The sequence below is a fragment of the Netta rufina genome (assembly GCF_964035555.1).
Source record: "Netta rufina genome assembly, chromosome: 1".
Lineage (NCBI taxonomy): Eukaryota > Metazoa > Chordata > Aves > Anseriformes > Anatidae > Netta > Netta rufina.
Genome location: NC_140123.1, coordinates 199171047 through 199181838, shown reverse-complemented (window position 1 = coordinate 199181838; position 10792 = coordinate 199171047). Strand labels below are relative to the sequence as shown.

At 47.7% G+C, this 10792-nt stretch overlaps 1 protein-coding gene across 1 annotated transcript in view; it reads left to right on the top strand.

Moving 5' to 3' along the window:
• Positions 1–7209: 7209 nt before the first annotated feature.
• The window catches only part of ELAPOR2 (endosome-lysosome associated apoptosis and autophagy regulator family member 2), a gene marked incomplete at both ends in the record, with an annotated part of 99273 nt that continues 95690 nt past the window's right edge, over positions 7210–10792 (top strand). Inside the window, one exon of the mRNA XM_084299442.1 lies at positions 7210–7329. Within this exon, the coding sequence (XP_084155568.1) occupies positions 7210–7329 (120 nt within the window). The remainder of the gene's footprint in view (positions 7330–10792) is intronic.

Below are 10792 nucleotides of genomic sequence, written 5' to 3'. Positions count from 1 at the left end.
AGAGTGCCACACAGACTTTTCACAATATTTTGTTTCTTCACAATATTTTGTTTCAAGTGAATTTGTATACAAAGAGTGCATTGTGAAAGACTTTGGGGAAAGTATATCTTTGGGGAAGGTAATAAGTTCAGCAGTAGTTTAAAGAAAGGGGAAATCTGACACCAAGAAAAATCGTAATGAGAAAAGCAAATCTGTAAGAGAACAATTAAGAGATTAAAATTACAAGTATTCTACTTAGCCTAATGCCACTTTAGAACTAATATGTTAATGATATAGGCTATTTATAGTGCAAAAAATCACTTCACCCCTTGAATTGCAAATTTCCATGTGTATATTTTGAAGACTGTGGTGTGTTACTAAATTTAAAGGAGCTGACAGAGCAATCAGTGCTTTGTGGGGCAAACCAAGCTGAGACTTTTTGTCTCAGGGAGGTGGAAAGGCAAACAGATGGAGTCAAAGGTATATTCGCTGTTCAAATACTGTCATATTTCATGTGAGTGAAACAGCTTTGTATTCCTAAAGAGGTCGTAATATGCTTTAAGCTGTAGGACTCAGAGCATCTGGTCAAGACAGTTTGTCAACAAACCATGTGCAGAGCATCTGGGATTGACTCAGACATCTCCTGGAGGTGGGGACAGGGCTGTGGTGGTAGGTACACATCTGCTCCCTCCTGCAGGAAGCCCAGTGATGGTGTCTTTATTTTTGAACATGCAGGCATTGGCCCGCAGCATCTGAATGAATGGCTGCAGGGGTTGTTTTCAGAAATTCAACATAACTGGGCCCAATGCACTGCATAAATGCTCCATGACTAATACAAACTGCAGAAAACCTGCACGGTGGCTGTAGCAGTGGTAGGATGAAATAAATTCCCCAACGCTCGATGCATGTGACAGTCAGACGTGCTCATCTAATTGCAATAACTGACAGACAGAAGAGGAGGTCATTACCAAGGCTTTGCCTTAGTGCACACGTTTGATGGCATTTATCACTGCTGCTGATGGAGACAAAACCCTCCCAGACACTGACAGAGCTACTAACAGTGCTGTGCATTTTCAGGTCTACCTGCTGTAGCTGCTACAACACCTAACACCATGCTCTGCTTTAGCATCCGTGGATCCTTACCCACAGAAGGATGCTTTGCAGCACTGGGAGCCAGGTATTAATGGTGGAGTGCATGTGGCTCCTTCCAGCTGAAGCCTCCCAAATATAATTGGGACTTCAGGTCAACTTGTAGGTCATCATGTTGGGGTAGATCAGGCTGCTCAGTCATGACATCCCTTTGGAGTCACCATAAAGACCAGTTTTGGCAGTGTGCTGGTGTAGGGTCAGCACAATTTCACACCCACATGCGTGAGATCAGAATCGGGCTCTCCACATCATAAATCACATCTCTGCCTTCTACTGAAATGGCTTTGTTACAATCTTTGACATTTAGTTGGGTTCTTTTTATTTGGAAAAAACTGTTCTTTGAAAGTTTACAAAGGCTCTCCCGGGAGCAGAAAATCAATACCCATGTTAATACCGAGTTACGGTTGTTTGCTGCCATTGTGTGTGTCAACACTACTGGCAGTGTCAGTGCAATTAATTCGGCTGCCAACCGCAGCGGCAATGCGGTAATAAAATATGTCATATCTACAGAAGTTCCTGTTTATCGAGCAGGTGGGACTTTCAAAGCATTTTAATGTTGGCTCACTATGACTCCCAATGATGGGCATTGCTTTCTTTGAAGCTTTTGAAGAGCAAGGAACTGTCATCATTGATTCTGGAGCACAAAGACCATTGAGAAGACCCTTGAAAATTCACCTTTTTAATCACAAAAACCTTCATCAACATCAAGCTAGTTAATGGAAAATATGAACTTCCTTCCTTTGGAAAATATAATGGAAAATATGAATTTCCTTCCTTTTTCACACCATGTGAAAGCTTCATGACATTTAATTTAATTTTTTTTTTTTTCTGGAGATGAGAGGTGCCTCTGGTGGGGTGGATGGGAGATGGAGTTTTTCTACCACAGCATGGGATGGTAGCACCTGATGCTTCCGTGAGGATGCGAGGGACAAATGGTGGCTGGAGATGATGGTTAGCATGGGGACCCTTTGGGCAGGGTTACAGCACTGCGTGAAGGCTGCTCTGCCTTCACCTCTTTCCTAGAACCAAGGACATGCACCCGCAGATACCCTAAAATGAAGATGATCAGCCTCAGTATTCCCAGCATTGCCATAGAAAGGGCTGCAGGACTAGCCCAAATAACCCTTTTTTACCACAGAAAGTTATTTATTCAATGTCATTCACCCTGTCATTCACACTTCATGCACCAAACCACCACAGCCAGATCGCATAGATTTTAGCTTTTTAACGGTTTGCACCTCTATAAACAGAGCCACATTACTTTTCAGCTGGCTCACAACCCCCAGGCTGCATGTCCTTGCCGGGCATAACCACGCTGAGCTGGGTCCCCAGGTGTCGCCTAACAAGGCTCAGCTCTGCACGCAAAGTCAAGGGAGCCATCATTAGTCAAAACACTCCCGTGACCTGCGAGCAGATAAATAGCTCTGCTGGGAAAAGGCAGCCGTGGATGGATGGCTGAGAAACTCTAATGGCAACAGCAAACGGGGTCGGAAGCTGATCCTGCTGCCTATCAGCAGTTATCTTGGCAATATTTACCGGTGCTGTTCCTCCGTACTCAAAGCAAACACGCTCGTCGATTTTAATGCAGCGGTTGCTGCTTTTTATTCTACATGCACCAGGGGAAAAAGAAAATCACCTGGACTATATGTTTTAAAACTGAAAATGCATATTTTCCCTTTAGTCTGGAAAGCAAAGAAGGAGCTGTCAAATCATATTGATATCTCAAAAGCAGAGCAATTCCACTCATATTGCTGAATTTCTTGTGATTCAGATTCAAGCAAGGCAGCTTAGCTCTCTAACCTCTCTCTCCAGGTTCATAGATTCAAACAGCATCAAGTGCTTTGGATCTTTCATGCCTAACCTTTGCATACCCAGTATTAAATTGTATGTATTAAAGAAATTCTTCTAATGCCAACCTGTGAGTTAGATTTACAGGAAAAGTCAACTTAAGTCACAATGAGGAAGGACGAACAACTGGAGGGCTCTCAGAGGTTTAAAGGGGATCCAGAAGATGAAGTGTGCTGGAAAAGTAAAAGACAGATGCTCTAAGCATCTCTAGGGAGAAGATGTGAAAATACAGCATTTAGAAACAGGGATATTAAGAAAGGAGGGGTAGGGATAAGTGCCGAGTGTTACATATGGGAGTGAGAATTATGAGAAGGCAGTATAAGCCAATCCTGACTTATCTTTAGCCCAAAACACAGCCTTTTGCAGGGGTTTTGCAGGTACAGGTTTACATAAGGACACTATGGCTACGTGATGAAGCCTGCACAGCCCAGGTCACGTAGCCCAGTAAGCATGCTGTGCTCTCCTAGGTCCATCTCACCGTGTTGCTCTCTGGTTTGGATGCAAGCAGGGCTGGGGGTGTGCTGTATAATCCAGCCAGACACGTAGCACATATCAGACACCGAAAGCTGGAGGACATGAACCTCATCCAAAGAGCACCCTAGGCAGAAAGAAATTATCTATGGTGGGATTCATCTGACGATGTGTAGGTGTTCATGTCTGAGCTAGCTAGACAGATAACGGAGAGAAAAGACATTTCTAGGGTGACATTCAGCTCCTCCCAAATATCTGATTAAAACATGTCAGAAAAGTGCTGCTATCGCTTGCAGCTCTGGACACTTCAGGGTACCATTTAAAGCAGATTTTAAAAGTTTAAAACATGTTTGAAATTTCTCATCAGACTTGGGAAGGAGCCATGGAAGGAGTCCTGCATCTCCTGGGAAGCCACCTGAGGGCAGGTAAGGAGTTTTCTGAAACAGAAAAAAGTGAAAAAGGGTTAACAGTTTCCTTTCCCCTACCAAGTAATCCCACACAAGGCAATGTCAGCCTATGGGCCTGACTAATCCCGAGTGCAATTACTAATTGCTGTCAGCCCAACGGGAGCTGGCAGCCCCCAAGATTTCCCTTTCTCTGGGTGTCATTAACAGCAGCAACAAACGGCTGCGCCTCTGCCCCGGCCAGCTGGCTGCTGGGGGAGCTCATGGCCTGAGCTCTGCAAACACCAAAGTCCAAGATTAACTCCAACATCGCACCGCTGGCAGGAAGAGGCATTTACAAACCTGGGTTCTCAGTGCTTAAAAGCTGTCAGTTTTTTTTCTGAGCGCAGCACGAAGGTGCACTTTTAAGAGCATCTTTAACACCAGACACATGGAGAGGCACACTAAAGCACAGGAAGCTCTGGAGATGGAGCTTGAAACAAAGCTCACAGTGGTTGCACTATAAATTATTACTATGTAGCTTTCTTCTTCTTCTTTTTTTTTTTTTCTTTCTTTTTTTTTTTTTTTTTCTTTTCCTTTTATACTTAGAGGTAGAAGGGCAGGGCAGTTGTTTGCAACCCAGATTGCGTGATTCTTCTGAACTGCTTTTGCATCCTCTCACTTGAATCAAAATATTAGGTCAAGATTTCAGATACAGGTCTAAGAGCTGCCAGAGTCACTTACTGTTGTGTGCTTTTAGGAGATACAAAAATCCTTTAACTGTGCTACTGCATACATGTTACTTTTTTTTTTCTGTTATAGTTACATGATGATTCCAAAATCCTGCATTGCTTCTCTCTGCCTCATTTGTCTATCTAAGCTGATTAATTGTTATTGGAGTATCTTTTTTTTTGTTGTTGTTTTTGTTTTTGTTTTTGTTTTTGTTCCTTTTTCCCATTTATTTATTTATTTATTTATTTGTAGGCTTCATGCCTACTGGGTACTGCAGAGTTTTGGCACGCTCCCTTCAGGTAAGATTTTCAGAATTTAACCTCACAGGCATTTCAGACCTTATTCAAATAAGGTTTTTTTGAATAGACCCTATTCAAATGGGTTGAAAGGGACCTCAAAGCCCTCCCACTGCCACCCCCTGCCATGGGCAGGGACACCTCTCAGCAACCCAGGCTACCCAAAGCCCCATCCAGCCTGGCCTTGGGCACTGCCAGGGATGGGGCAGCCACAGCTCCTCTGGGCAGTTTCACCACCCTCAAAGTAAAAATTTCTTAATATCTAACCTATGCCTACACTAAGACAACCAGAGCAAGAAGAACACTTTTCTGGAAATTATGTTTTTTCTTTTTTCTTGTACAAAAGATGTGCTGAGTCCAACCAACATCATTTTCTTCCGTATATTTCCATGTGACTCCCCTGCTGCATGTCTAGGAGTGCCTGCGGCTTTGTGTGCTTTGTTTTAGCAAATGTTAAAAGAACTGCTGAAAGCTGCTGAAATTACTGTTCTCAGACATTTCACTCTTGGATTTTATCCTGCAGTTAAGGTGAGCAATGAATCCCTGGGACAGACTTTGGGATCTACCTGAACCCGGAGCAACACAAGGCTCACAGGTCCAGAAGCACAAAACATGAAGCATCACCACAGCTTTTTTCCTGTTCCCCATTTCATCTGAGTAGAAAACATAAATTGACTTCATTTTTTATTTTTATTTATTTATTTATTTATTTTTGTGAAATGATGTACACAAGCTGCTTTATTTGACACCCTGGCGAGGGCTGGGGACCCTCAGTCCAAGGGCTGATAACTCATTTTCATTCCTGAAGCTAAAGCCAAAAGCAGAGCAAGGCTCAGGCTGAGAACAAAAGGAAATTTCAAACTTGTCGGTGTTTGCAGAGCAGCACTGAGCTCCCTCCAGGCTGCTCCAGCAAGGTCCTCAGATGACACACAAAGATTTAATGAAACTGTTTTTGTGTTAGCATGGAGTCACGGTGATGACACCAGGCAGGGGTGGTGAGAGGGGTCACACAATGCAGTCAAAATCTGACTCTGCTCCTCTCCTCCTGATTTCCCTTCCAGAGATGAATAAAGGCTGAGTCAAAGCTGGATCACAGTGAGCAGGAATTGCAGTAAAATTGCAAAAAAAAAAAAAAAAAAAAAGTCACTCAACAAATTAGAAGTACAACAAAAAAAAGGCATTATGTATTGGAGTTAGAAAAGGTGGATCAATAGGGCCAGGGACATGCTGTGCTGGTGACGTGGGGTGGCTCTGTGGCTGTGCTGGGTGTTGTAGGAGATGGAAAGGGGCAGGAGGGAGCAGAAATGTGTGTGAGCACAGCAGTGATGCCAGGCAGGGTGAGCAGCAGTCTGAAGCACTAAAGCGCTTCATTAGGAATGAGTGGTTGGGCACTGCTGGGGAAGGGGAGACAAATTCCAGAGCTGAAACACAACCAGAGGGGGAGAAGTGGGTGTCATTCTGGGGGTGCATTCAGGCTGTGAATGAGCCGCTCTTCTCTCATCCCATGGAGAAGGGTCACTGTCACACTTTGGTGGGCAGGGGAGCGATCTGTTGTGCATCCAGCTGTAGATCCCCACTCCATCCTATCTGGAGAGCTCCCCTGCATCTTACTTGGAGTTCTTCCCTGTATCCCAGCTGGAAATCCCCCCTGCACCCTACCTGGAGATCCCCCTGCATCCAGATGGAGATCCCCTTTATCCTACCTGGACTTCCCCTCTACATCCTACCTGGAGATCCCCCTTTATCCTTCCTGGAATTCCCCCTGCATCCCACCTGCAGCTCCCCCTCGCATCCCAGCTGGGGGGATCCCACCTCCGTGGGGTACCCGAACAATGCAAGGACCCAAGGAGCAGGGAGCTGGGTGCCAGCTCTCCCCCGGCACACGGGGGTAGGAGCAGAGCAGCTGAAAGCAGGACCGAGGAGGATTTCCCCCAAGCAGTGCCGCTCCCCCCCAGACCCTTTTGGGGCCGGGGAAGGTGCAACGGGGGTGGATGCAAGCACCCAGCTCCTGGGCTGGCTGAACCTCGGCAGCATGCGCCTGCGCTGGCTGCCTGGTTGGCTGCTCGCCTGCCTTCCTCCTCCTCCTCCTCCTCCTCCTCCTCCTCCTCCTCCTCCTCCGGGCCCCTCCTCCGGGCTCTGGCGGTGCCTCCAGCCGGCAGCCGGCGGCCGGCGGGGCCGCTGTCACCCGTGCCAGCGCCGTGCCCCCTTTTTTCCCCCACCTCTTCCCAGGGGTTATGCCCCGCTGCAGGGGGGGCTCAGGGTCAGGGCCAGCCCCTCCCGGAGGCAGGGGCAGGCAGGAGGTGTCCGGCAGGGAGCGGGGACGGTGACCTCCCCCCTCCAGCCCCTGAAGGATGCGGAGCCGAAGGATGCGGAGGCTCGGAGCGGAGCGGGGCTGCGGGGGCACCGCCTGGCTGTGCTGCTGGCTGCTGGGCTGCCAGGCTGCCGCCCTGCAGCTGCCGCCTTGCCAAGAGGTGAGATTTGGGATTATTATTATTATTATTTTATTTTTTTTCCTCCCCCTCGAAGGGTTTTGCCCATAGATAAGGCGGCACCCGGGGGCTGGGAGTGGGGATGGGGATGGCTGTGCCCCCGCCAGGGCTGCCCTTTGGGATGATAAGAGGAGATGGGACCCCTCTCCGAGCAGCTGAGCCCCCCCCCTTTGGGGCTCCCCCTTTGCAGCTGCCCCTTTGCCTGCCGGTCCGACCCCCCAAACCCTTGCTGCTCCCTCCCGTGCGTGGAAATAACCGAGACCCCCCCCAACGCCCCCACCCCAAACCAAAAGGACTCGATTGGCGCTCGCTGCTTTTCTAAATACTGCCCTGAATCGGTGCAAAAAGGGATGGGTGTGGGGGTCAAGCTGTCCCACGCTCCCCCAGTGTGTCACTCGGGGGTGTCCTAAGCTGAGCCATGAGTGTGATAAGGGCAGAGAAACTTTCTGCCTCTCTTCTGCTGTAAAAACCCGACCCAGGAGGGACACAGCCGTGGGGCTGGTGCTGTGGGACTGGGGTGCCCAGCCCAGGATGAGCCTCCATGGAGGGGACTGAGGCTGCCCCTATCTGCTCCAGGGTTTACGTCCTTATCCCTACAGGCAGGGAGAGTCTCTCTCCTGCTTTTCAAGAGCAACCGAGTCCTTCCCGTGCTTTAAATCTGGGTGTGGGGGCTGTGTACCACCTCCCCAAACTGCACTCGGTGGCTGTAGAGAAGCAGAAACCTGTGAGGTTGTTGGCAGTGATTGGTCCCCTTCTTATACCTCTCTGGGGATGCTCATGGAGCTTTCTAACCCACTGGGGCTGCGGTGTTTAGCAATAAATATCTGTGTATCCCTAGATAGATGGAATGGTGGGCAGAGGGTCCTGTCCTGTTCCATGCTTAGGGGCTATTGTGCCCTAGGACCTCAGCTGGAGGTGCAGAAGCCCCTGTGTCCTCCCTATGGGGAGAGAAGGCATCCCCAGCTCTGGGAATATTCCCCCTTTGGCTCTCAGATGTTTTCTTTTTGCCTTCCAAGCCACAGACCCTCACTGGGAGAGCTCAGGGTTAGGTTAGTGTGGGAAGTCTCACAGTACGGGGAAGTGTGGGATGCCCGAATTGGTGGCTGTTAGGGGCGTGTTTCTGCTAAATGTTGGCCATCCTGAAAGAAGGGGGGTCACGGAGCCACCTGCGTTATATCACCTGCCTGCCTTTGCAGCTGGTGAAGGAAAACAGGCCCCGTGAGGGCTGCTCTCATCCTAATGTCTTTGCTCGGAGACTGAACCTCTGCAGATAGTTAAAGGTGACAGCTCAGTCTCAGCAGGGGTACCCCAGGGGTGCAGCTGGTATTTTGAGATTTGCAATTTCTCTGCTGGGACCCAATTTCTGTGCACCTTTGGATCTGGACCTGAGAGCTTTCCCCTCCTTTTCAGAAGGATGGACAATATTGTTTTGCCTTAAATTTTCACTTAGGTACCCTCTGAGGCAGAGACTTCCCTCGCTCATGTGGTGAAAGAGTTGTATGTAAACTTGTGTGTGTATGCACCCGTGCAATCTTATATCCCAGGGAATATAATTGCAAACATGTCTGGATTGATTAAAAAAAAATAAAATAAATAAAAACAGCTTGCAAAGAACCAGGCTGGCAGAGCAGCTGATTTGCAAAAGGGACGAGCAGAGCTGGTGGCTCATGTAAAACATGGCTAATGCCTGGCTGTCATGTGTCGGTCTCAAAACTTTTTGTTGTAACTCGGCCTTGTTTGAGCGATCTGGGTGTATTGCCTTTAAAATCACAACTTCTCCTGCTGTGATTGACTCTGGGCTGAGCAGATTCACAGTGAAAAAGCACTGCCTGTAACATTATTACAGCCCTTTGAAGACTCAGGGAAGGTCTTACTGGCTTGTACCCAAAAGGCATGAGAAGCACAGGGCTTAATGCTCTGGCAGATAGTTCACTGTGAATCTATAGGGGATCTTGCCTTTAGCTGCACTCTTTTTTCCACCCCCTTCTTTGACAGCTTGTTTTTCTTTCTCCTCTCTGCTATGAGAAATACGCCTGTCTGCCAGTCTGTGAGGTTTCCACGCTGGTGCAGCATTTGCAGCAGTGGGATCTCCGGCTGTGCCTGAGGCTCCACGGTGCTCTGATAACACAGATAATAATGATAATAGAGTGTCGCAGTGTCACGTTCCAGAAATCTTTTTGACATTGCTTTCTTTCGTCGGGGCCAGAAGTAGTTCGGCACGCTGCATTTGGGAAGGGTACGTCTGTGCTGCACACCAAATGTGCGAGCAGCGAGAATGGATGTTCCCGTGGGTGGTTTTCATGGAGCACATTGATGTAGCCACGAGCTTCTGGCATACCAGTGTTCATCCCTGGTGGTGATGCCCATTTGTATGTACCCCGAGCTCTGTGGTGCTGGCAGCTCATCCGAAGGTGGGCTGGGTGCGACCCCAAGAGCTAGAGGCAGACTGGGCTTGGGTGGTTGGGGTCCCTGTGGGGTGCAGGAGCTGGGAAGCCTGACCCACTGCTGCATCCCATGCTTCTGGCTAGCTGGTGACTCGATTAGGATGAGAATAACCGCTTGGTGAATTCCTTCTGCTTGTGCCAGTGATGAATGGGATACTGATGGAAACGTTTCACGTGTTGCATAAATTCTGACTTCGCGGGGAGTTGATGACACCCGTGTTTGTCACTGGCATTGAGTACGTGTTTAGCTGTTATTATGGGAATGATGAGATACTCGTGCCCATCCCCCTGCCACCGCAGGGTGCGTTTTTATTATGCCTCGTGTTCTGCTGCCTTCCTGTTGCTCTCTCTAAATTTTCAAATTGAATGAGTCTTCGTTGGCTGCCCCTTAGAGGCTCTCCCAGATCTGAATGCATTTTTCTTTTAGGACATTTTGGCTGATGCTCAGCCTAAATGGATCATTTCTTCATTTAATCATTCCTTTCCCTCTGTTGTTTTTGTAAAAAAAAATGACTCTTCTACTTCCCATTCAGCCAAATTGTTTGCAAAGAGAGATAAGAAGTATCTGAGCTGCTAGACAAAATGTTTTCTCTCATATACCCTCTTTGCCTCTCAGTCAGTGTGCAGGGTGAGAGCAAATGCACATAATAATTTTGATGAATGTCTGACTGTGATGCTGCTATATTGGATAGTTTACCTGCCTCCTATAATGGCAGGCAAACCAGGTACAGAATTATAAAATGAATGAGTAGAAAAGGTAATGCTAAATGCCTTCTATATGACAGAGTATTTTTGTACTAGTCTGCTGGGATATTTCTGGAGAAGATAGAAGCAATAGAAATAATTTATTTGGACAATCGAAAAACCTTTCACGAAATCACTTGCAAGACACAGCCAAGGAAATCTAAAGGAGAGAGAAACTGGGTCAGGTGCCGTGGATTAACGATGTTGAAATAACGTCCATTTTCATGATGAGAAAAGGTTAAAAAATGGAATGTACC